Source organism: Canis lupus, chromosome 23 (genome assembly GCF_003254725.2).
Source record: "Canis lupus dingo isolate Sandy chromosome 23, ASM325472v2, whole genome shotgun sequence".
NCBI classification, from domain to species: Eukaryota; Metazoa; Chordata; class Mammalia; order Carnivora; family Canidae; genus Canis; species Canis lupus.
This window is the reverse complement of record NC_064265.1, coordinates 45,436,974-45,463,276: the sequence shown is the minus strand read 5'-3', so window position 1 is coordinate 45,463,276 and position 26,303 is coordinate 45,436,974. Positions and strand designations below refer to the sequence as shown.

The 26,303-nt window shown below is 51.6% G+C and overlaps 1 protein-coding gene and 1 long non-coding RNA gene across 2 annotated transcripts; one reads left to right on the top strand and one right to left on the bottom strand.

Annotated features, from left to right (window-relative positions):
- Positions 1-1,988: 1,988 nt before the first annotated feature.
- On the bottom strand, positions 1,989-7,838 carry LOC125753398 (uncharacterized). Its single transcript, XR_007405119.1, has 2 exons — positions 7,380-7,838; positions 1,989-5,318 (listed from the first exon to the last, which is right to left on the bottom strand). It is a non-coding gene; the product is annotated as an uncharacterized LOC125753398 (long non-coding RNA).
- SIAH2 (siah E3 ubiquitin protein ligase 2) lies at positions 6,765-25,839 on the top strand. The gene is made up of 2 exons (XM_025436112.3): positions 6,765-7,248; positions 24,243-25,839. The coding sequence occupies exons 1-2, from the start codon at positions 6,814-6,816 to the stop codon at positions 24,798-24,800; spliced, it is 993 nt and encodes a 330-aa protein (XP_025291897.1). The 5' UTR covers positions 6,765-6,813; the 3' UTR covers positions 24,801-25,839.
- Positions 25,840-26,303: the final 464 nt, after the last annotated feature.

Genomic DNA, 26,303 nt, shown 5'->3' with positions numbered 1-26,303 from the left:
TCAGCCTCAATGACAGCCTGTTATTGGATTTTTAATCTGATGAAATTGATGTTGAAGGAGAGGAATGTATTCGAGGCCTCAAGGTTATGTCAATTTTGCTGGTTCTCAATGATCCACGTTCTGGGTCGGGCCCTACGTGAATGAGGCTTTCCGGGGAATCCTCGATGAGGCCTGGGAGGCAGGGAGGACGATCGGGGAGGGTATTCGGGAGGCTCTCTCCTCCACCCCTCTGCCTCTCATCACTTCTAAGGACTAAACTTAGTCTCACCAAGCGAGATATCCAAGAATAAATAGTCCGGGAGATGCACCCCTACCTCTCCGCTAGCTCAGCAAGAGCAGGAGGGCACGGGTCTGACGTGGGGCAGGACAGAAAGGGAGAGGACACCAGCCTCCCCAGGGTACGTAAAAATGTTAAAAGCCTCATACCTTCGTGTGCACTGCTCGCTCTCTCTGGACTGCATCCTCCACCCCCTTCCCTGCTGCTCTGATTCCAGGCCCAACCGAACAAAACCCACCCAATCCTGTACATTGGTAGTTATGTTACGTGAAGACGTATTTTAAGAAAGCAAAACGGAAACACTCAACTGAAATAATGTCCCTTTTTCCCAGTATCTTCCTCCTACTTATCCACGAAGCACCTGTTTCACCCTCCTTTCTTTTCCCACCTCTGGGATGGTATTTCTCACCCTGCTGTGGAGTTTCTAAATGATTTTCGGCGGGACGGCCAAGTGATGATGAACAGCACAGGCGCTGGAGTTAAAAACACCCAGATCCGAAGACTGGCTCCGTCACCTACCAGCTGCGGGACCCGGGGCAAGATGTTAAATAGCCAAGACCCTTAGTTTCTTCACCTATAAAACGGGATAATGGTCCGTGCATCATAGGATTCTTGTAAGAATTAAATGTTACGTGCCTACCAGGGTGCCTGAACGTGCAGTTAGCACTGTGGGAGAGAGAGCTATCGTTACTTTTCTTCCCCTTCTGGGCTACTAGCTCCCCGGGAAGTCAAGCCTGGGTCTCATGGTAGCCTTGGCCTCCGAACTAAATAAATCTTTGCACTTAGCTGACCAGTGGCCACAAGCACTTGACTCACAACCCCACCCTCATCTGTGCCCCGGGACTGAATTTTGGCTTGTGCCTGGAAGGATCCCTTGGAGACCAGGCCCCCCAGCCTGTCTGTTTTCTTCTCTCCGTGGTCTCCAAGTTGTCCTCACACCCTCCCTTGGAGTTGCTCTTATTAAACTACCAATTTGAGCAAGTCATCTCTCAGATGCAAGGGCCTGACTGAAGCCCCTAGTCCTTTCCATGAAGTGTAAGGACCACTTTTTCTGGCTGGCTGCACATCACTCATTCTGGCACCAACCCTACAGCTAAAGCAAGGACAGACAGACAAGAACAACACTTTTTTTTTTTTTAATTACACATGAATAAATTCTCATTGCAAAAAAAAAAGGAAAATAAAAAAAAGACAAAAGGTGAAACTACAGAAATATAGAAAATACCAAAAAAAAAAAAAATATAGAAAATACCAAGCAAAAGCTCCCCACCTCCCTTCACACTCCCCTCCGTAGAAACCATCACTGTCAACAGTTCACTATCTCCTTCTAGGCCTTTCTATGCCCTTTTGGCTCCGCAGAGAAATAGTAGTTTGTGTTTTGTTTGGTTCTTTATACTAAACAGGATTCTTTGGGGGTTTCTTGGTTGTGGCTTGTTTTTCCTATCGAGCAATTTGTCTTTGAGACCTTGTCCAAGTTGCAGAGGATTTTGCAGGATGGCTTTACACAGACGGTTTTCCTATTTGTTGAGGGACATTGAAACCATTTCCAAACTAAATGGTGATTTCATTTTAGCACATCTTCCATCCTATGAAATTATCATTTAAAAAGTCTAAACTCAAAGTAGGAAAAAAACACGAATTCTTGATTTTTTTTTTTTTTGGCATTCTGATTTGTTTGTATAGTCGCATATGACAACATCTTACAATAAAATAAAATACAAAATTTTATTCCTAGATTTGGTTCTATATACTTAAGCAGCATTGTAATAAAAATAATTTAAGTTGGGGGGTCTATAATTTGCATTTCTTTTTACAGACAAGCTTTTGGGCTTTGCACAAGTGTATCATTAGTTATACAGTGCCATATAACAAATCACCCTCAGACTTAGTAGCTTAGAACAACACACATTTATCGTCTTACCATTCCTGCACATTAGCTTAGCTGGGTCCTGTGTTCTCGGGCTCAGGGTCTTATGAGTACAATCAAATTGTCAGCCAGTCTTGGAATCTTCCCTGGCCATTGGTCAGAGACATCAGTACCTTGTGGTGTGAGGCTTCTCATAGGGCTACTTGCAGGGTGGCAGCTGGCAGCTGGCTTCCCCCACAGACAGATAGAGAGCTAGATGGGTCTTAGCCTTTTTGGAACCTACTCTCAGAGGTGACATTCCATCACTTTGGTCACGTTCTAGTCATTTAAAGCGAGTTAGTAGGTCCAGCTGTCACCTAAAGGGAGGGGATTGCACAGGGAGGGTGCAGACACCAAGAGGTTGCATCTTCAGGGCTACTTACTACAAATACCTTGGCCTCTCCGTACCTGTTTTATCACCTGTAAACATATACCTTATAGGTCATGGTGAAGTTTAAAAGAATCAAGATATGTACAGTGCTTGGAACAGTGTCACAGGATGAGCACTGGGGAAATGTTAGCTAAGTATGGACGCAAAAAAAAAAAAAAAAACCAATGCAAACGCATATACATGCGCTGTGCAATACACGGTACCAAGTCCATGCCGGTTGTTCAAGAAACACCCGTAATTACTCAGAAGTCTGAGCATGTGGAATTACCCCAGAAACAAAAGTACTTTATAAAAGTAAAAGTCTCTACCTCGGTCACCTCCAGAATTTCCCACAAGCTTTCCCCTCATCAGAAATTTCCACGCAGCAAGCTTCAATGCACTCCTGAGTCATCTTTAAATCTCAACAGAAAAGGTCGACCACACTTTGCTCTGAAAGCGCACACCATTTGCCTGAGTGCAGTTTGCAAACCACACCATTTGTAAGTTATAGAAAGAAGAGCGAGAGCTTGTCCGTCTACCTGGAGCATTTTTCATTGTGCTCAGCAGTTTGAGATTAGGGAATCAGCTGGGAGTTTTTTTTCTTTTTTTTATACAAGACCCATCCCAGTTTTGTTTTGTTTTTTTCCATCCCAGTATTTTATTTTTTAATAAATTTATTTTTTATTGGTGTTCAATTTACCAACATACAGAATAACACCCAGGGCTCATCCCGTCAAGTGCCCCCCTCAGTGCCCGTCACCCATTCACCCCCACCCTCCGCCCTCCTCCCCTTCCACCACCCCTAGTTCATTTCCCAGAGTTAGGAGTCTTTATGTTCTGTCTCCCTTTCTGATATTTCCCACACATTTCTTCTCCATCCCAGTATTTTAAAGGAAGAAAGGTTACTCAGTACACTCCTCATCTTTAAACAGTAGTACAAAGGGGGAGGTGGGTTAAGGAGAGGTGTCCTGCTTCATATGTGTCCCTTTTGCGCAATCCGGACTCAGGGATTGGGGGAAGGAGGCCAACCTGTGATCCAGCAGATGTGGTAAATGAGTCATGAATGAGGAGATAACAAAAGACTGGGCTTCCCCTCCGCCCCCAATCTCCCCAGGCCACGAGGTCACACATAAAACACAAGCCTGGCAACAGCAGCAACTCCCAAGAGCAAATAAACACAGCTCAGCATAGCACACATCCCCTTGCGGTACAGAGTGCTCTCACTCCCAGTGCTCACTGCAAAGGCCACCCTTCCCTGATTCAAAAGCCCCAAGGAAGGAACAAGAAAGAAGCAGAACTAGAAAGGCCAGTCCGGCAGCCTGGAGGGGGGGTCATCCATGTGGGTCAACCAGCAGGCCTGTCCACTCTTGTCCCACCTACCTTCAGCAACTGCCCAGAGGAGATTTTTTTTTTCTTTAATTACCCCAGTTGACCTAATCAAGAGTGCAGTGACGTAAAGAAGGAAACAAAAAGAAATTTCTTTATGCCACGGGAGGCATCTGACGGCGTAAGAGTGGATGGGTTCGTTGGATTATCAGAAAAATAAACCAGTTGTCTCTGCAGAGAACTGTTTTTCCTGTTGTTTCCACGTCTCCAAAACCAAATTGCTTCCTGAACCACCACGGCCAAGGGCAGGGAGCCTGGTTCTCAGGCTAAAGCCAGCATCAGGCTGGGGAGTGGCCAGCACCTACGCCGAGAGGCCAGAGGGGGAGGCGAGGAAGATAAATTCTGGTAATCAGTTCTACTCACATGGGCTTTAGATATTAAAAGTGGAAAACATTCTATTTTCGCCAATAAAAACGAAACCGTTGGGTGATTTTTGTTGTTGTCCCTCTTCCGTTCTATGTACTCTAAAAAGGAAAAAGTGAAATAAATTTAATTTTTCCCCCTTTCAATTTCAGCTAGGGAAAGAACTTATGGAAAGTGTGCCCACAAAATCCAGTTGTTTTATTATCACGGGCCCTACGACTGTTTTCTGACTGTGTCGAGTGTGCTAATCTCAACTCTTTGACCAGACTGTAAGTAGGAGTTGGGTCTAAATGAAAGGGATATGGACTGGGAGATAAAACGGAGCTCTGGAGCGTTTTCCAGAATCATCAGCTGTTTTATCTTGAGCAGATTAATCTCCCTGCGTCTCCCCGTCTCCTCAACAATAAAATGGAGAAACAACAGTACCTGTCACTTAGGTTGTTACAAAATCCTGAGAATCATGTTTGTCCGGCACAGAGTGGACACTCCAAAAATACTAGTTATTACTCTGTATCCCCCCCGGGTTCCCTTCCGAAGACGCATTCAGCCTCGGTGCAGTGCTATTCAAAAATCTATGGTGGCCACCACTTCTCATGGAGGTAAAGCACCCACCAGGCCTGCTGGGGTTCCCCCAAGTCTCCGTAAAGCCCCAAATGCCTTCCCCTGCCGGCCCTTAGCCCCCATACAATGTCTGCACCCCCATCCCACCCCAGCTATGCAGCTCAAGAGGGAGCAGTTCTTGGCATCGCTCCCTCACTGGGATGAAAACCCAATCAAAGCCATTCTCAGGGCCCAAAGGCAAGGGCTGGCGCATACTAAATGTTCAGGAAAAAGTTCACTGAGAGATCGACTTGACATCACGTCTATTCATTTTTTTTTCAAGACTTTGATCAAATTTCGCCAATTCTATGCATGTAGTCTTCCCGGACGCCCGTGCAAGAGGGAGCTGTGTTCCTTCCCGGCTCTCACGGCCTATTTCTGAGATGATTTTGTGCATTCAACATTCCCCGACCAGACTTAAAAAAAAAAAAAAAAAAAAAAAGCTGACACGGAGCAGCGCTGCTTGGGCCGGGCCTGGGGCTCCTCCATGTGGGTGGGCCAGGGGCGCGGGGCTACCAAGTCCCTAAGTCCTGCGGTCCCGCCTATCCGAGGGCTCCTGTTTCTCTCCCACTTTTACTAACTGGACAGGGAAGCGCCCCGAGGTCCGAGCGGCCAAGCGCAGGCGTCGCCCCCCACCCCCCCACCCCCGCGGGGGTCACCCAGGCTGCCGGGGCCTCCACGCCCTGCCCACGGCCCTCGCACCCCCCCTGCCCGCGGGCCCTCCCGCCTGCCCTGCCCCGCACCGGCGCAGCCCAGCGTCGCCAGGTCCGGGGGAAACCCCGGGGAAACCCGTAGGGCGCGAGCCCCCCCACCCCGGGGACCCCCCAGCCCCCAGCCCCCCAGCCTGGGGACGCCCACTGCTCCCCCTACCCCGGGGACCCCCAGCCCCACCCTCCCCCGGGGACCCCCACCCCGGAGGCCCCCACCCCGAGGACCCCCCACGGCTCCCCTCACCCTGGAGACCCCCCATCCTGGGGACCCCCCACGCTCCAGCCCGGGTACCCCCCACCTGGGGACCCCTCCACCCCGGGGACCCCCTACCACTCCCCCCACCCCGGGGACCCCCCCATCCAGAAGACCCCCCACCCTCCAGCCCGGATGACCCCCACCCCAGGGACCCGCCCCACCGCTCCCTCCACCCCGGGGACCCCCCAGCCCCTCTCCCCCCACCTGTCCCCCCACCCCGGGGACCCCCGCACCCGGGGACCCCCCACCGCTCCCCCCACCCCCAACCCGAGGACCCCCCACCGCCCCCCCACACTCCGGGGACCCCTAGCCCCACCTCAGGGGTCCCCCCACCCCGGGGACTCCCCACCCTCCAGCCCAGGTACCCCCCCCCCCGCCCGGGCACCAGGACTAGGAGCCGCCCCGCGCCCCGCGCCCGCCCCGCGCCGTGACTCAGCCCGGGGAGAGGAGCCCCGGGTTTTCCGCCCCCGCCCGCCGGGGGCCTGCGGCTCGCGCCCGGGGAAGCGCCGGCGTGGCTCCCGGGTGGGGCCGGAGGACCCGGCGGCGGCGGGCGGGGCGGGCGGAGCGGGAGCGGGAGCGGGCGGAGCGGGAGCGGGAGCGGGAGCGGGCGGGCGGCTCGGGGCCTGGGCGGCGGCGGCGGCGGCGGAGGCGGAGGCGGCCCCGCGGGTCCCCGCGCGCCGGGCGGCCGCACACGTGTCCCGGCGTCACGTCCGCGCGCGCCCCCGGGGCCTGCGTCAGCGGCCGCTCGGAGCCGGGCCGGGAGCGGCGCGGCGCGGCGCGGCGCGGGGGTCGGGCCGCCGCGGGGCCGGGGCGGGGGGCCGGGCCGGGGGCCGGGGCGGGGGCCGGGGCGGGGGCCGGGGCGGGGCGGGGGCGAGCAGCGGCGCCGGGAGCGCGGCGGCCCCGCGGAGGCAGGCGGCCGCAGCCCGATGGTGGCTCGGGAGCGCGATGAGCCGCCCGTCCTCCACCGGCCCCAGCGCTAGCAAGCCGTGCAGCAAGCCGCCGCCGCCCCAGCACGCCCCGTCCCCGGCTGCGCCCCCGGCCGCCGCCACCATCTCGGCCGCGGGCCCCGGCTCGGCCGCGGTGCCCGCCGCGGCGGCGGTGATCTCGGGCCCGGGCGGCGGCGGCGGCGGCGGCGGCGGCGGCGGCGGCGGGGCCGGCCCGGTGTCCCCGCAGCACCACGAGCTGACCTCGCTCTTCGAGTGCCCCGTGTGCTTCGACTATGTGCTGCCCCCCATCCTGCAGTGCCAGGCCGGGCACCTGGTCTGCAACCAATGCCGCCAGAAGCTGAGCTGCTGCCCGACGTGCAGGGGCGCCCTGACGCCCAGCATCAGGAACTTGGCTATGGAGAAGGTGGCCTCGGCGGTCCTGTTCCCCTGCAAGGTAAGCCCGGGCCCGCCCGCTCGGGCTCCAGAGCCACGCGGCACCCCTCTTACTTAAAGAAAGTGGGGGGGGGGGGGCGGGGAGAAGAGACCGACCCACCGGTGCGTGCGCGCTCCCCTCCGCGAGCCCACCTGTCCACGCCGGGAGCACCTCCGAGGCCCGGGCTGAGGGGCGCGCGAGCCGTCGTTCCTGGAGGCGGCGCGGCTCTTGCCACCCGGGGACCCGGGGCCCCGCGGACGCGCGCCGGGTGCTCCGCAGGCCGGGGCTGCACGAGTGCAACTTGGACCTGGAAGCCGACGGGGGCGGGGGGCCTGGGGACGGAGCACCGAGGTCCGGGCCCCCGAGGCCTCGCGCACCCCGCGCCCGCCCGACACGTGGGAGCCCTCGGGAGCGCAGCTAAAACCAGGGCGCCCGCAGCCTGCTCTCCTCCCGCAGCAGCGAGAAAACCCTGCAAGCCACGCCTCCCCCTCCCCTCGCCTCCCAGGGACCTGGGGAGAGATGGGTGTTCGCGCCGCGTGGGGCTGGCGACCCACGTCCGTGGGCAACGCAGCGGGGGGGACACGCGACAGCTGCTGCGCTTCTTCCGAGGCCACCGCCTGCTTTCGTTTTAAGAAAGTTACCGGGGCTCTTGCAAAAAAAAAAAAAAAAAAAAATGCAAACCACACTCCGAGTCTTAAGAAGAGTCAAGGGAGAGACCAGAGACCTCTCCCCCACCCCTCCCCACCGCTGTTTGATTTCCCCGGATAGCTTCCCAGATTTTTTCCCTTTTCCTTTTCTAGCAACATTGAAGTACATTTTCAGAGCTGAACCTGAAGCCGTGGATGTCAGTGTGTGTCGGGAAGGTTCCTGCACACAAACAGTACACACACATTCTCCAGGCACAACTTGTACAAGTTGCTGTTCTGAAGTCGTCACGCGTGTTTTTCTGTGTCTGAAACGTGGCTCTTCTCACTGTACTTTGAAGGGCTGCATAGTGTTTCATGGTGCGGCCCCATCATAGCATCTGCTTACTTACGTCTCCCCCTTAAAAATCCTCAGGAGCAGCTCCAGAGACCCGTTTCCCTACAGTGCCTCATTAGAACTTAGAGCCAGACCAGAAAGTCCATTTTTGCAACTTAGAAATGGAAATAATGTCATTAATACTTTTGAGTTGGGGTTTTTTTTTTTTTTCTTTTTTTTCTTTTTCTCTTTGTAAAAGTAACTGTTCGCCTCTTGGGCCATCTGAGCTGTCTTGCGTTTCTCCTTGATGCTGCTTATTTTTATAGGGCAAGAGCTTACTTTTAAATTAAAAATAATCCACCAGAGAGTTGAAGCTTGGGACTCGAGTCAGTAGAATGAGTGTTTTAATTTGGTCTGTGCCCTGCCACAAATCCAGTTTAAAATAGCATATTCAAATAAAGGTTTTGAAGCTGTGTTTGGGCTGTGGGTTTTCAGTTAACCTTAATATATCACTCTGCTTCCAGCCACTTCTCATATAATGCTAACTAATTCACCCAACCCAGTAGGTGTTTCTCATAAAATTTGGATGAAATATTTCTGTAATTTTTTAGGGTCATGAAGAAGGTGGCAGGCAGCCTAGTGATCGAGAGAGGATTTGGTGTTCGTTGACATCACAGGGGGCATTTGATGTTTGAGATACGTTGTGGGGGCTGCAGGGGGTGCCCCACAAGATTTCTGGGGAGCTGTCTTTTCAGCTGTTTTCCCAGACCTTCCGTGGCTAATAGAAGAAATGGCTTTAGGTGAACTGCAGTTCACAAAGGAACATTTGGTATCAGTCAGTATTCTAGAACTTATTTTTAAAGAAGCATATCTCCTAAGAGCATTGTGTTGCTCCCGAGAGGAAGGGAAGGAAACAGTTATGCTCCTTAAAGTGTGAAGTTTCACTTTCAGGATCTAGGGGTCCAGTTCCTATTGAAACATCTTTTCTCCTAATGTACCATATGCTAGTGAAACCCTTCTTGAAGAACAGTTCTCTTGGGACTCGGGGGTCCTCCGTGTTTCTGTACGTGTCAGTGACTTTCCAAGTCCCCGTTGCGTACGAAGGCAGGTGGGGAAAGCCATCACTTTGCAAGCTGAAATTAAAGAGTCAGCCATTCACCATTCCCCTACAGCCCAGGCGCCATACGGCCTGGAAAGTGATCTTGGGGTCCCTTCCGCGTGTGAGGTTTACAAGGCTGGAGGATGCCTGCCTCCACTTTGGTTGACCAGTAATCCGAACTACTGACGGCCCAGCTCAGCCTTTTAGTCCCCATGAACCCAACTTGGATGTGTGTTTACAGCAAGCACCAAAGATAGTGTCGGCTGAGGAGGGCCGAGGGAGGTAGCGAGTGCCAAGACCTGTGTCACACTTCAACAAAACAGGCCTGTGTCGCTAGCCCTCGGCTGGCTTGTGCTTGCTCCTGGAAATCAGAGGGACTGCCTTGTCACTGTCCCTCCCTGCTCTGAGTCTCTCCCACGTGGGCTGCCCCATGTGAGGAAAACAACGGTGGATGCAGTACCAGAGCCCAGGTCTCAAGGGTAGCACCGGGCTGCCACTGTTGGCTGAGAGACCACCTCTTGGGGACCTTGATTTCATCACCTGTAAAGAGGGGACTGAACGGCTTGACTTCTAAGGACCTGTAGCTTCTAGAATACCATGAAAAGAAGGGCAGCTGTCTGGAATGGTTATAGGGTGCCCTCCGTGTGCGGAGGTCATCGTTTATTAGCGGGCCTTTCTTCTTTCCAGGTGAAGAAACAAGTGCCCCTAGAGAGATTCCCTGACTTGTCAAGATAAGTAGGCCAGGTCCTGAGCCAGCACCCCAAAGGCTTGCCTCCTTTGTGCTACATAGGGATTTTGCAACCGACCCTTTACCTCAAGGCTCCAGATTGTAACTTACGGTTGACACCAGCTAACAAAACCATCTGATCCGAGGAGTTTACTAGCTCTGATGGGAATATCCCAGTGCGCTGATGGGAATATCCCAGTGCGACAACATACGTGTCCACTGTAACGTTCACTGCCAGGAATTCTGTGAGCTGTGTGGGAGGGAAAGGCCAGGGGGAGATAGCCTACAATCCTAATATCTGGGGGCAGTCATCACGGCTCTGGACTGCTCATGCTTCAGGTGGCCCGAAAGTGGATTTGTTGCCAAGTGGCTTCTTGCACAGGGATGGGGTCACTTAACAAAAGGCACGGATGCTGCAGGTGTCTTTGGCAGAAGGCACCACAGGCATCGTTAGCTCAGGTCTCCTTTGAAGAAAAGGATCTCTAGCAGCCTAGGGCTCTCTTCCACTTGTGATATTTTTAGTCCATTCTATGGCTTGCTCTACGCCCGAAAAGTTTTGACATCCTGTTCCCATATTGCAAACCCACCATCTCTCCGTGGCGTGTGGGTGTAGGGGGAGAAGTGAAGGTTGACACATTGGGGCCCCCACTCAACAGTGTATTTTATTTTAATATCAGCCAAGTATTTCTCTCCAAACTGTGGGGAACGCTAACCCACTCCAGCCCACTTACACTATGATACATTTTCTCTGCGTTTCTTGTTTTCCTTTGTTTTCTCTAAAACTTTCTAGTAGCGCATCTTCAAATAATTATTGAACTGGAAAGCCTCAGTCAGACAGTCTTCCTTGCATTTGGGTTGCTTTTGCTCAGCTCTGGATGATTGGCAGGGGTGGCAGTGTGGATGTAGCCTGCTAGACCTTGGGATTTTTTTTTTTCCGAGAAAAGCCAGAAATCTGAATTTTTAAAATGCTAAATATCTCAATTTTCTTAACATTGGCATTGAATTCATATTTAAAGCCAGAACTCAGAGGCCAAACCAGCCACGTCTGGAGACTAAATTCCAACTGCCAGTGTGCACCTTCTGACCTGGTTGTCTTTTAGAAAGCATTTACTGAGCCCTGGAAGTTCTCATTTTACTCTTACCGCACATGGACTTTGGAATTCTGAGAGGTCCCAACTGGACAGGATTTTATAGCTTATTTTCATCTGTATTTTGCCAAGAGAATATTCTGTTCTGGCCCCTGGGGAAACCTCAACTGTTGTCCTAGTGACTGGATGTTTGACTTTCAACAGGTCAGTTTATTTCTTTGGACTCGGGTGTCTTTAAGAGAAAGAGTTGCACTAAATCATTATGTCAAGCATCTTTGGGGCGCCTGGGTGGCTCAACTAGTTAAGCGTCTGCCTTTGGCTCAGGTCAGGATCCCATGCTCCTGGGAGGATCAAGCCCTCAGTCCTGCTCCCTGCTTACCAGGGCATCTGCTTCTCCCTCTCCCTCTGCCCCTCCCCACCATTATTGTGTGCTCTCTCTCTCTCTCTCTCTCTCTCTCTCAAATAATCTTAAAAAAAAATTTGGGGGGGGAGGATCCCTGGGTTGCTCAGCGGTTTGGCGCCTGCCTTTGGCCCAGGGCGTGATCTTGGAGTCCCGGGATCGAGTCCCACATCGGGCTCCCAGCGTGGAGCCTGCTTTTCCCTTCTCCTGTGTCTCTGCCTCTTTCTCTCTCTCTCTCTCTATGTCTATCATAAATAAATAAATAAATCTTTTTAAAAAAAATTTTTTAAAAGAATCTTTTTGTGCCCCAGAATTCCAGAATCTAATAAACTGTCCCAGGGAAGAGAGCAGTAGGCAAGAGACAGACCTGGATTCCCATCCCGGCTGTGTGTGACCTCAGTCCAGTCACATACTCCCCTGAGCTTGCCTGTTCATCAGTTAAAAAACATGGAGATAATACCTAGCTGGTGGGTGCTCTGAGATCAGATTAGAGCTTTAAGTCTTTTGCTTCACCATTTCAAATGGAAGGTGGGTGTTATCAGGGTGGTTGCTAGGTGATGGGTGATCCGTCACCTAGAAGTCTGAGGGGATACGCCAGTGTGCAGGAACCATTTCGGAGATCTTTTCTTCATCTAAAAAGTTCCCCTGAGACAAGGACCAGCTCCTCTGGACATTGCCCTTGCAGTCTTCACTGCCGCCCAGGGTTGGGACAGGTTTACTCACGAAAGCCTGCGTTGGCAAGCCAGGTACATGGACAGTGAGGCTCAAGATTTTTCGAGAACACAGTTGACAGAGGTTTTTCAGTATAAAATTAAGAACAGAAACACTGGAACGCTCTGTTGGACACTAAAATCTAATGCTGACTCTACACGGAGTTGGCCACCACCTCCTAGGACTAGGAGTAAATCATTGTTACTCAAGGTTGACCTTTGGTACAACCAGAAGGGGGGAGGGGAGAGCCAACAGGTGCAGCAGGTCTGGCCTAGAAAATCCCCAACCTGAGATTAGCTTCCGCTCTGCCGTTCTGTGTCAGATCCCTTTTCCTGAAGCTCCATACAAAGTGCCCTAACCAGAGGACCACGGGGAGCCCTTCTCATAAAATGTCTTAAGAGCCAGACTTGTGCATCTGATGAAATTTGTGAACAGTGGCATTTCTCACTCAAACTCATAAGGCCCCGCTCCTTGAGAGGGGCACACGGTGTGGCCACACGTTTGCTAAAGTGAGTTCCCGGCGTTCAGGGCCCTAGTGTATCGCCGGCGACTTGCGCAGGACGTGATCGTACCCGGGGCATCAGAATGCGACCCCGCTCTGCACATCCTGCATGAGAAAATCAGAAAGCTAAACATTTTTCCTGATTAAATGTGTCTTTATATTAAACCTGAGGGTGGCCTCTCACAGGCTTCTAAGAGACACTGAAAATCCGCTAGCATAATTGCATCAGCTTTACCCCAAATGCCCATCTAGCTCCTCATTCTTTTTTTTTTTTTTTTAATTGAGAAACTGTTCTCGTTTCCAGTTTCTGCAGTGATTTTTAGACTCTATGGTGTCTGTGAGGAAGGTCACCCTCCCTCCCAGTTTTCAGCCACAGACACTGTAGAGGGATGAAAGCTACACCTGTGTTAAATGTGTGGGCCTGGGCCCCGTTTTAAAACTTGGAATCAACAAAGGTAGTGTCTTTGGGTTACTCCTTCCCCAGGCTCCCTCTTCCTCCAGTAGTTTGGAGGGAGGCCCTGTTCGAACCTTCTAGTCCAGACGCCTGCTCCAACCCTACCTCTCCAGACTCTCAGTGGCTCCTTGGTAAAATGGGATACCGACTGGGTTGCTGTGAGGATGGAGCATGGTAATAATTCATGCGAAGCGCCTAGCACTGCCCCAGCACAGAAGAAACACTAAATAAATGTGCACAGTTAGAAGCTAGCAGAAAACAAGTGGCCAGTGTCTAAGGTCAGTCCAGGCATAAACTTGAAAAAGAAGGAAAAGAATCTGTTTTCTCCCACAGATTCGCCCACTGAGCTTCTCACTGAGGTTTTTATACACCTGGACGCATTGGCCCTGCCATTGGTTTTTCAGCGACAAGACTTCTCTTTTCATTTCTTTACTGCCTTTAGAAGAGAAAGCCTGGTTAGATTAGGCAGTGTTTTTTAATATGCATATTTTATTTTAAACATTAGAAAATATGGGGATTTTTTTTTCAAAGTAGGCTCCATACCCAGCGTGGAGCCCAATGTGGGGCTTGAACTCATGGCCCTGAGATCAAGACCTGAGCTGAGATCCAGAGTTGGACTCAACCGACTGAGCCACCCAGAAGCCCTTGTAAAATATGTTTTTAAAAGTCATGATCATTATTTTTAAATGTAGAATATATATATATATATATATATATATATATATATATATATATATATGAAATTAAAATCTCTTACAGTCCTCTCACCTGGAAAAAGCCATGACACAAACTTAACCTCTACATCAATGGAGTTTCACAGTCGAAGAAAAGTAGGTAAGATAGGAAACCACACACTATTTCATAGCATATTTTTTCATCTAACACATAGTGACTGCTTTTCACCATTGCTAAGTAGCCTCGAAGGTCGTGTTTAATGACTGCGTAGTATTACAACAGTACTAGGGTTACCTAACCAAGCTCCCATTTGTGGTTGTTTAAATCATTCTATTTCCTTACTGTTAAAAAAATTTAGTTTTTGAAGTACTGCTGTAATAATGCTCGTGCATAAGAAAGTAATTATTTCCTAATGATAACTTCTTAGAAGTTGGATGGTGGGGCCAAAGGGCATGTGGAGAAATCAAAAAGCTTTTGATAGCAGAGTCAGATTGCGTTCTCACTTGAAATCCTTCACAATTGAGCCACACCTGGGTGGCTCCGTGGTTGGGCATCTGCCTTCGGCTCAGGTCGTGATCCCGGGGTCCTGGGATCGAGTCCCGCATCGGGCTCCCCGCAGGGAGCCTGCTTCTCCCTCTGCCTGGGTCTCTGTGCCTCTCATGAATAAATAAATAAAATCTTAAAAAAAAAAGATCCTTCACAACTGAGTACCCATCTCTCTCCAGCATCCCCTACAGTGGGTGTTAATCCTTTTGCTTTTCTTAATGCTACTGCCTCCCTTTTCTCCCTGGGGTAACCTCAGGCCAGAGCTGGCTCCTCTTGATTACCTACTAACTTTTCATCATATCTGCCCTTGCCTGGGAATCTCCTGTAGCCTGTCCCTCCTACACACCCTCTGCCCACCCAGTCATTACCTCACCCCCGACCTCCTCCTTCTGTAACTAAGTCCCACCGGGGAGACAGAGGTGCCAGCAGCCCCTTCTGAAGTAGTAAGAGCAGAGAGGAGTCTGGAGACCTTTACGCAGTGGTGGGGTCAGAGCTGCATTCTGAAGGACAAGCAGCAGGTTGCCAGTGAAGAAGGAAGGGATGGAGGATCCCCATGGGGTTACGTCGGGAGGCCAGAGGAGCTGCTTGTACAGACTGTTGTTTACCTTGTCTGAACTACATATATGATCTTGTTATTTTCCTAGTTACTTTGTAAAGAAAAACAGGCCACAGTATCCTCTCTGAGACATTTGCCCTAAGTCCTGCAGCCTGTAAGTCCAGGAGACAGAAGCTGCAGCATGGGCCTTGTATCACACACACGATGCCTCTTCCACCTCACGCTCCTGCCTTTTCCGCTCCCCGCTGCACCCCACTGAGGAGCAGTGATCCGCCTTTCCATTCCAAATTCACATACCGGCTTCTGGAGGGATGGCAGTGGAACCAGAAGGCCCCGCTTATTAGGACTGCCAGGTAAAAATACAGGATGCCCACTTAAATTTGAATTTCAGACACACAACTTTTGGTGTAATTTCAGACAATTTTTTTTTAGTGTAAGTATAACCCAAATACCGCCTGACACCTACTTGGGCATCTTGTATTTTTAGTTGCTAAAAATCTAGCACCTCTACCACTTAAGTTTCCTGGCGAATTCGATTGCTTTCGTTGAGAAATAAAGACTGTGGAAGGGACGTCACACTGTTCGAAGAGTGTCGGGACAGTCAGTGTGATTATGCAGCGGGAGCCTGGCCTAGAAGAGTAAGGACAGACTGAAAAAGTGGGCACGGTACTGGTGGTGTGGCGTAAAGCCTTCAACTCTGGCTCTTCCTGTAGGGTGGCTTTCTTTGCTTGAGCCTACGCTCCGGAGAGACCTTACAGACCTGGTTCTCCAGGACAGTGTGTGGTGGCCTGTTGACTCTGGCCGTGGTCAGATGAGAAGCATATTCAGTCAAAACTCAACCTTCGTTTACAGTGTCTAAGTTGGGGACACCTGGGTGGCTCAGCGGTTGAGCGTCTGCCTTTGGTTCAGGTCACAATCCCGGAGTCCCGGGATCGAGTCCCGCGTCAGGCTCCCTGCATGGAGTCTGCGTCTCCCTCTGCCTGTGTCTCTGCCTCTGTGTGTGTGTCTCTCATGAATGAATGAATAAAACCCTTAAAAGAAAATAAATTTTAAAAACTAATAAAGCGTCTAAGATGAAAAACAAACCCCTGCCAGCCCAAGGAGTCTTCGTAAGGCCTCTCCCATAGCAGGTGTCCTCAGAAGACTGCACTAATATGGCACCAAAGTCTTCCAAAGAGACCTGTAGTAAAAGACCTGCCTGCAGCCCAGGGTTTGTCAGGGTTCTCTTGGGCAGAAGGAAGAATTTTTGAGCCCAAGATTGTTGTTGATGTTGTTGTTTTTAAGATTTTACTTATTTATTCATGAGCGATACAGAGGCAGAGACACAGGCAGGGGGAGAAGCAGGCTCCCTGCAGGGAGCCTGATGCGGGACTCGATCCTGGGACCCCGGAATCATGACCTGAGCCAAAGGCAGACGCTCAACCACTGGACCCACCCAGGCGCCCCAAGCTCAAGATTTTAATTAGAATTGCCTTCTCCAGAAGCAAGTTCATGAAGTCAGATGTCAGTATTTTCTTGGTCTCACCACCGTCCGATGGTGCGGGCACTGACCGGACGCTGGCTTCTCGTACTACTTTGGGGAGAGCTTCATGGCACCATTGGTGGAGAAGTCTCTCTTTGCACCTCCTCGTAGTGGAGATGAAGGATCCAGCACCTGGGTCACTGAGGATCCGCTAAGGTTCTTAGAGGAAGGCCGCCAGACGGATGCAGGCTGAGCATCACAGTGAAGGCACCAGAAGAGAGTTCACTTTGCCCTGTTGCCCGAGTGTGAACTTCATGAGAGTCCGGGGGTGAGATGTCTGTAGTTTTGTCGACCCGCCCAGAGCTGGTATGGGAGGCTCCATTCGTGTCACACACACACACACACACACACACACACACACACACGAGGTAGCTGAGCTCCAGCTGTATCCTGCAGTGGCCGTAAACCCATTATAAGCAAGAGGAGTACCTAGCTGTCCAAATGACAACAGTATCGTCGTCTCCCCATCTCTGTGAGGTTTCAGAGGGGCTTCAAACACACCCACCCCAAATAGTTTATGTAAATAAAACATGTGAGAAGCATTCATCAAAAATAGCAAACCCGTAGTGACTGAAGTCGAAAATAAACATTTTCCCTCGTGTGATCTCAAGGGCTTTTGAATTTTGAATTTATTTTTGAAATCTAAGGTCCATCGTAAGACTTTCGATTGAAGTAAAATTAACACAGTAAAAAGAACAGTCATCTTCTGCAGAGAGATCTAATATTTATTCATTTACCGACACGTATCAGGTGGGCGGGAAGCAGGCAATAAATCAGTAAATCAGTGAACGAAGTTAATAGACACCTAAGTACCTAGAAAATAACCTGGGATCATCATCCGCTGGTTCTGACAGATTATCACACTTTGAGGCACAAAGGAGCTAGTTGGAATTGCTAGAGGCCCTTTTAAAAAGTGATAAAGTCTAAGTTGAACCTGTGGCTAAAAGGTAAGTTGCAGCACGCTTCAGTTCTAGGTGAGGTTTAGCCCCGACCCCCATATGAGCCAGGTGTCGAGATGCTGAGAAGATAGAGCCCTCTACCACTAGTCCCCGAATGATCTGCGGATCATACATGAGGCAGTCGCCAGCTGAACCTCCTCTACCTCAGTGAGGTCACCTCCCCAGCAGTTAAAGGGGGTTACCTGTTGTAGGCAAAAGGGGGGCGCGAGTAGCTTCATTCCTGGAACCCCTTTCTGACCTGTCTGGAGCCCCAGAGAGGAGTATCCCTTGGACCATGAAGCACGGTGGATCCCGCAACTGCAGTGGCTTGAAACTGTACAGGCCGGGGCCACAGGTGTGTGAGACACCCAGACTTTTATAGGATCAAAGGAGCAAAGGAGAAAGCTTTGTCCTCTATGGGGACAGGAGGGAGGTCAAAGAAGTGTTGGTTCTTATAACAACCCATGTCGTCTTCATTGATAAATGTTATGGGTTCAGTAAGATGCATTCCAAGGGCTTCTAGTAAAAGACAAACTATTGACTGACCTTGCATTTACCTGTAGGTATGCAGTTAAACGTATATTCTCTTTATACAAGAAAAAAAAAAAAGCCAGGTATGATAAAAAACTCAATTCGTGCCACCAAATCCCCCAAAAGAATCTCTGTCCCATAAAGGATAAATATGGGAACTCAGTCCCTGGATTCTTTAACACATTTTTATTTTCATATGATTTCAGATTTCCACAATAGTTGTAATGGTAATACAAAAATATTCTTATATGCCCTTTACCCAGAGTCACCAGCTGTTTCCTTTTTGCCCCATTTGCTTTAGCATTTGGGCCGCTCTGTACTCAGACATACATTTATGTAGCCGTTCGCATGGAAATTGGAGGCGTCCTGCCCCTTTACCCCTAAAGGCTGCACTGTGTTTCTCCTAAGAACAAGGACGTCATCTTCTGTGATTATGGTCCAGTTACCAAAATCAGGAACGGTGACATGCGGTCGGTACTAGTATCTAATCCCAAGTCCATATCCCAACTTCAGTCGCTGCCCCCAATAATACCCCCTGTGGCAGCTTTGGTTCCCCAGTCCGGCGTCCCGCACTGCAGTTAGCCACATGGGTGCATTTTGTGATCACTACAGCTCATTGGATGCACAGAACAGCACAAGTTTGCTCGTGCTCACTCTCAGACAAGGTCATTTCTTGGATTTCATTCAAACGTTTATGAGCATCAACAACAAAATATTTAAAAAAAATATATTGATTGTGCTTTGTTTTTTCCTGAGACCCCCTCCTTTGAGGTGCCGGCAGGTATTTTGCTAATAGGCCTCGGTTTCCTTGGAGGTGTAAGCAGGCGAGGGCCCAGGGCGGTTACCCCACAGTCCCCGAGCGGGGACGTGCCTGTGGCCCAGAGCTCAGGGCCCCTCCACTGTAGGCGACTGTTGATGGTTGAAGCTCAGGAAATCGTTCTGGAATTGCATGGACTCACGTTTAATTAAATAGATTAAGTGACTTGTTCTAAAGCAGTCACGGGATCCATGACCTTCCCTAGCACCCCCGGCCAAGCAGGGTTATTGTGTCCGTGTACTCATTCCGTAAACAAATACGATGTGACTGTGTGTACTAGGTAAATAACAGGTGTCTCGTGTTTTCTGATGCACCTCATCATATTTGTGTGCAAACGGGTTTCCGTGCCAAAAAAAAGGAAAAGCCCTACCTAACTTCAGCTCGGATACCACCTTCACACCCCGTGCCCAGGAAGAGGACTGGCACTGTCTTACCTCTTTCTACAAAGACTTAAAAACGAGGCACCAGGGCCCGCACTGCCTTGTGGCAGGCCGTGTTTGCACAAGACTTTTGAGCCGCCGCCGCAACCTGCAAAGTTTCTAAAGAGAAGTCAGAGATGGGGTTTCAACATTTGTTTCTCGTTCTGCTGGGTCATCTTCCCCCTGTCTCCATCGTCGTGAGCTTGGGCTTCTGTGTGTGCTTGGGTCTCTGTCCTCCTCCCCCAAGAGGTTTACTGACAGTAAAGTCCCACCACCACCACCACCCGCCCGGGGGAAAGGAGCCGCCCCTGCCCTGTGGAGGCACCGCATCTAGAGCCGTGCATGAGTCCCCAGGACACACAGGCGGCCCCCGGGCCGGGTCTCAGGACTCCCAAGTGCACACTAAGAACTGGGCGTCTGAAGGAAAGCAGGCGTCCTTTGAACCCTGCACATTTGGTAGGGCCAGCCTGAGCCAGAGTGAGAAAAGTGAAACCTCAGACCTTTCTTGCCAGGTACCAGGGAAGCTGGGAGGGCCTAACTGCTGGTTATTTATTTGTGAGGTGCTGCTCCTCATTCCTTGGGGAGAGGCACTTTCAGGGCTGTTTTTCTCCTTGCAATCGAAGGAAGAGTCAATGTTGGGACCTGCTCCCAGAAGCAGCCTGCCTGGGGACTGTGGGCTTTGTGTGTGGTGGCCTGGGGACTGCCGGTTAAGGCAGATGGAATTCTTCCTTTTACTTCAAGATAGGGATTCTTGGGCTCCTAAGCTATCACATACCGTGGAAGAGCACTGGAGGAGGAGCACCTAGGGGATTGCAGAGGGCTCTGCCCACAGTGTGGCCACGATTGGCCATGTAGCCGGGATGAGTCAGTCTGTAAAACGGGTAGAACGAGCACCCTAGCCTCCCTCCACGATCTGCAAGCCACCAAGTTCTAGTTGTGGGTCCCAGCTGGCGGCTGGCGTGCCCGAGCTGTCCTGGGCAGCACCCACTGGGCGGGGCAGCAACCAGCCTGACCGGCTTACTGGTGTGGGCCTCTCCTCACAGCTGTCATTGTGGCTGCCCAGCCAGGTTTTGTCATCCATCAAAATCAACCCCCGGGCCATTTTGCCCTTCCCCAGACACTTGGCCATGCCTGTGACATTTCTGGTTGTCACAATGGGGGAGGGGGAGATTGCTACTGGCATCTAGTGGGTAGAGGCCAGGGGTGCTGCTAAACACGGCCTCCCCCACAAGGAATTACGTGGTCTAAAACGTCAGTACAGCCATCCCCGCTTTTTGAACGTTCACTTGACATCACGTTGCTTTTACAAAGGACCTGTTTGTGGTAACCAAAGGAAATCCGAAGACTTCCACCACTACGAAAAACAGCAGGAAAGGAAAATAGCGTTCGGCCTCTCTTTTGCAGTGCGCATCCTGAACAACAGGAGTGGCCTCGCCAAGCTCCTTTCCTGGGACCTACCCCCAGCATCTCAGCATCAGGACTCCAAAGCTTTGAACTGCATCTGTGCGCATCTGTGCTTTATCTCGGTTGGTTTTGTACCTCCGTTAGCAAGGTGTGTCCGAGGATATCAGAAAAGCACGAGAGGTGGTTTTTTGGGACTAGGAAGGCTTGGAGACTTTTCCATACAAATTAATGGCCCTTGCTGCTTTGCTTTATGCCATTTTGTCTCATGAAGGGTTTCACAGTTCGGGGAGCAGGGAAGAGCTGTAGTGCCACTGATGAGAAACCCAGAAAATTAACTAAATTGTCCAGGCCCTGAGGGCACCTGGCCTTGCCTCCTCACTTGAGGTTTCATCCCCATGGTTTGCTCGCGGCCCCTCTTGGCAGGAACCACGGCGAGGGCAGGACGCGCCGCCGGTTCCCTTCTGTGTGTTCAGGGACGGAGCGTGGGCCGTTCTTGGGAACGCTTGGAGCTTGTCGGGGAAACGCAAGCCAGGGCTCGGTGCAACCTGGGTTTGCTGCTCAGAGGCACCTAGACGCTTCCCCCAGTGTCGGGGAATTCACAGACCCTGCACCCTCCCTCTGATCCCTGCAGGAGAGCCCCTGCCCCAGAGCGCTGCTGAGACTGTGACAAGCAGGAAGGGAGGCCTAGGAGTGCGTGTGTATATATATATATTATATACATATATATAATTTATATATTTTTATATATTTATAATATATAATATATTATATATTATATATATAATCTATATTTTTATATATTATATAAAGTGCACGCAAATTCAAAGTTTAGACCTTTTCTTTTTAGAGCTGGTCTCTCACCCGCTCATCATACAAGTGGCACCAGTGGCCACAAAGACACGCCCTCACCCACGATGGAAAACAGAAGGAATAGGTTGGCTTCAGAGTTCAGCTTGTTTGGGGAAAAAAAGCAGAAGCAGCACCTACCACTTAAAAAAAAAAAAAAAAACAAATCCCTATTTAAGTTCACAGAGGCTGTAGCAAGACCTTTTTTTTTTGTAAGGTCACTGTCCAGGCAGGTGCCAAGTAATGCCCTTCCTGTGTGTGTGGTTTGGGGGAGGGTCCCCGTTCTCTGTATGTGGCTCGTAAGGCAAAGCAACTCAGGATATAAATACTCCTGCCTGAGCCGCACACGAGGAAGGTCCCCGGTGGTGGCTGGAGGATAAATACCTGCGGAACATGCGGGGGCCTTGGCTGGGGGTGGGGGGGGGCGCAGGTGTACTTTCCCGGACCCTCTGCCCCAGCTCGGCGCGTCCCTGGAAGCGTTGGTGGGTGGCGGCGGGCAAAGCCCCATCTGAACCCCTCCCGTCCACAGGCCCGGGCGCTGTTTCAGCCTGGGACTCAGCCGGGCTCGGGGCTAAGTCTTGCTATTTTTATTGGGTGTAATGCAGGTTGATTTTGGTTTTTTGTTGTTTTTTTTTTTTTTTTTTTTTTTTGTAACGCAGGTTTTTAAGCGAGGCACAGATGCCTCACCTTATCACCCGCAGAAGAACCTCGAAGCTTCTGCGTTCCCAGCCACACTCGAGGCCTAAAACACAGTTAATAGGGATTTGGGTTTTTTTAGGGCCTTACTGTGAGGAACACGAAGTAGAAAATAGGGCTACATAAATGGGTTTCTCCTTCTGATTATGAAGGGTGTTTTTTTTTTTTTTTTTTATACCCATGCTTTTTTAAAATTAGGCCGTGGTTTAAGAAGATGAATACGCATTCCCCGTGGGCAAGGTACATACCAGGGAAGTATTTCTGGCAATTTCTATTGAAGGTAGTTATCATTTCCTTTCGGTGCGGGGGAGGAGCCAGCTGCCTTTCTTTGGCTGAGGACCCTCTTCTTCCTCGAGGGGACACTCCTCTCCCTTCTGTGCTCCCTGTCGGGGCCTGGAGCCCAGGGCCTCGAATGGAGCACGTGCTCCGGGCCTGCGTGTTGCCAGTGATGAATCCACCTGCGGAGATTGGAATTCTGACCGACTGATGGCTCGGGGAGGGGGTTATTCCCTGGGCAGGGTCCCCAAAACCAGATGTGAGGCTTTGTTTTGTTAACAAAGGGACACCGCAGCTTAGATGTGGGACCCGGGCCCCAGCCTCATTTGCTGTCCTCGTGTCTCAGCAAGGGCCGGGGGGACCCAGGCGAGGTAACCCGGACCATTGGCCTGCCGCTGCGAGCTCCGACTTCTCAACTCAGCCCATAAAAAGGTGACTCAGGTTCCCTTCTTCTTTACGACAGCGCGGTTCTCCGGGCACGTGTCTACTTGCGGGCTGGTTCCCCAGCTGGCATCCAGGCACCGACACCGCGACGGTTGGGAGCAGGAGTCCGGTTCCTCGCGGTGTGCTCTTTTTTCCCAAGATCGGTGTGATCTGTTCATCAGGAATGTCACCCCAAGTGCAAGGGAGACCAAGGCCTTGTCCCTGCACCCCTAAGACAGCACTGGGGGGCTGACTATCAAAAACCTCTCCTGGGAGCCTCACCCTGGAACCCAGTGTAGTTCCCCTTCCCCCTGGACGTGTGGCGAGGGCCTGACATACCTGGCCAGGACGATGGGTGCGGGGACCCGTGGGGGTGTTCTGGGCCCCTTCTCATTTTAACCTCCACTGGCTAGAACCACACTAGCCCGCCCAGAGTCCCTTGGGGTTGTGGGGTTGAAAGGTGAAGGGAGTGAGGTAGCAACTTCTAGCAGCGTGGGGTTGTCCACGCGGGGGTGGCCTGGCCCGGCTGGTCCCTCCGGGCGGGAGCAGGGCCCGAAGGGCAGCCTTCCCACAGCCTGCCTGTCGCTCCCCCCTCTGAGCTAGGGACGGGGGCGGGGGCCGCCAAGAGGAACGACACTGTCTTCATCCTGGTCTTGGGGTGAAAACTAGTCCGGAGGGAGCATATCCCTTGCCCAACCATATGCCTAAGCCAGAGAGAGAGCACAGGCAGTCAGAGTGGCAGGCAGAGGGAGAGCGAGGAGCCCGATGCGGGGCTCGATCCCAGGACCCTGGGACCATGACCTGAGCTGACGGCGGACGCTTTACTGAGCCACCCAGGCCCCCCCTCCACCAGCCATTTTAAATCTTAAAAAATTCTTGGGGCAGCAGGGTGGCTCAGCAGTTGAGCATCTGCCTTTGGCTCGGGTCATGACCCCGGGGTCCCAGGATCGAGTCCCGCGTCGGGCTCCCTGCATGGAGCCTGTGTCTCCCTCTGCCTGTGTCTCTGCCTCTCTCTGTGTGTGTCTCTCATGAATAAATCTTTTAAAAAAAAAATCAAAATAAATTTTTAAAAATTCTTGACATTCACGGAAAATATGGGGGAGGCCCGAGTTTCCGGGGCTGGCTCTACAATCCCGTTTGAGGTGTCGGATAGCGAGAGCACTTTGGATCTTAGGTTCCCGGCGGTGTTGGAATGGGGGCGTGCGATGCAGGAGGCCCCCGGTTGAGGACACCCCCAGATTTGGTGGATGGCAGTCCTGACGACGAATCCGGACCTCACACTTCTCCGTCTTACATGCTTAAGCCCCCTTGAGCGGAGAACTCAGCGTAGGCCCCGGCGACCTGAGGGGGTGACCCTCTCGGAGGCCGGCCCGGGGGAGTCTGCAGAAGGCCGCTGGCTCACCGTGTGTCTTTCCGTCCTTGCAGTATGCCACCACGGGCTGCTCCCTGACCCTGCACCACACGGAGAAGCCAGAGCACGAGGACATCTGTGAATACCGCCCCTACTCCTGCCCCTGCCCCGGCGCCTCGTGCAAGTGGCAGGGCTCCCTGGAGGCCGTCATGTCCCATCTCATGCACGCGCACAAGAGCATCACCACCCTCCAGGGGGAGGACATCGTCTTTCTGGCCACAGACATTAACCTGCCCGGGGCCGTCGACTGGGTGATGATGCAGTCGTGCTTTGGCCACCACTTCATGCTGGTGCTGGAGAAGCAGGAGAAGTACGAGGGCCACCAGCAGTTCTTCGCCATCGTGCTGCTCATCGGCACCCGCAAGCAGGCCGAGAACTTTGCCTACAGGCTGGAGCTGAACGGGAACCGGCGGAGACTGACCTGGGAGGCCACCCCGCGCTCCATCCACGACGGCGTGGCCGCGGCCATCCTGAACAGCGACTGCCTCGTGTTCGACACGGCCATCGCGCACCTGTTCGCGGATAACGGCAACCTGGGAATCAACGTGACCATCTCCACGTGTTGTCCGTGAGGCGCCGGGGTGATCTGGGCACGGCGCTCCATGGTGAATAAAGGTGTTTTGTTTTGTTTTCGTTTTTTTTTTTTTTATAGATGTTCTAATTCACTGCGTCTTCACAAAATCGAGTGGCCCCCGTGTCCCGTTTGAGCAGCAGCTTCCCAGCGGGCCTCGGCCCAACGAAGTTCGTTAAACAGGGAGGAGTGGGGTTGGCCTCTTAGCCATTTGGAGTCTGTTCTGTGATCTAAAATCAACTTTATTATTACATCCTGTTCCCTTCCTGAACAGCACTTGACAGGTCGCTCAGGGCTCCCGTAGACCGGGGTGTTGGGAACTGGAGGCTCCCTCCTGCTGGACTCCCTCTGTTGGTCCCTCCAAGTTGACAAAAAGCACAGTGACTGTCGATAGAGTCCTTAACCTTACTTTTACCTTGTTTCTAGGGGGGTAGGAATTGTTTCAGTGCATTTTAAACCGTGTCTCTCAAACTGGGTGGCTAACCGGTGTGCGCAGAATCACCCGTAGTACTCCTCTTACGCCTGCACGTCTGGGGAGCCTGTGATGGTCACTGTCCTCAGGTGATTCTGTTCGACAATAAAGTTTGAGAATTACTGGCTTAAATTGTGGAAAGGGTCCAGATTTTAAAGGTGCTTTACGACTGCCCTCTACTGATACTGTTTGTCTTTCTACCATTTCATGCCCCCACCACCTACCACTACGCCCAGATTGAAACCAGAACTGCAGATCCCCATGAACACACTCCTGGGATTTGGTCACTCTCTTATGTTTGGGGTGAATTGCCTAGGAAAGCGAATCGTATGGCCGTTGATAGTTGTCCCATGATTAGTTTTTGCTCATCACTAGTACAGATGACCTGTTTACACGTGGCTTCCCTCGGAGGCCACCCTTGACCGTAGATGGTGGGACAGACTAGATCAGTAGAGTTGGAAAAGCTTTATAACCAGTGTCATATGCTTGCTATTTAAAGGTATGTGTTGGATTGTTGTTTTTTGCCACATTCACTTTAGTTTTGTAATAAATATTTTCCAAAAATGAATATTGTGCTGCTTTTTCCCAGCTGAATGATGTTTGTTTGTTGGGCGCCTACTATGTGCAGGTGCCTGAAGCTTCCCCACCACCTTGGGCTTGGAGCCATACCTATTTCCACATGAAGAAACGGTCATTTGTCCAAGGTCGTGACACAGGTCTGTGTTCGAACTGGAGTCCACACTCACCTCCCTGAACCAGGCAGTGCCCTTGGTGCTGCTGGTCTCGTCCCTGGAGATGTTCTTTCACATGCCAGCACTTGTGGAAGAAGAGTATTTCTCCTGCTTTACAGAATCAGAAGGAAGAGGATTGGCTAGAGCTAATTTACTCTTGTCCTCTACCGAGAATTCTGGGTTTGAGCCAGGGTGACCCACCCTCTCAGTCCTGACCCTGAACTCTCAAAGGAATTCAGAATACTAGCCCCCTAGGCCTGAGGATCAAGGACTACTTAACTTAGCAGCCCCATGGCATTAG

Excerpts from the sequence above, each read along its gene's own strand:
- SIAH2 (XM_025436112.3), top strand. The coding sequence starts at position 6,814 with ATGAGCCGCCCGTCCTCCACCGGCCCCAGCGCTAGCAAGCCGTGCAGC. Across the intron at positions 7,249-24,242 it reads CGGTCCTGTTCCCCTGCAAG|TATGCCACCACGGGCTGCTC; the intron begins GTAAGCCCGGGC and ends CCGTCCTTGCAG.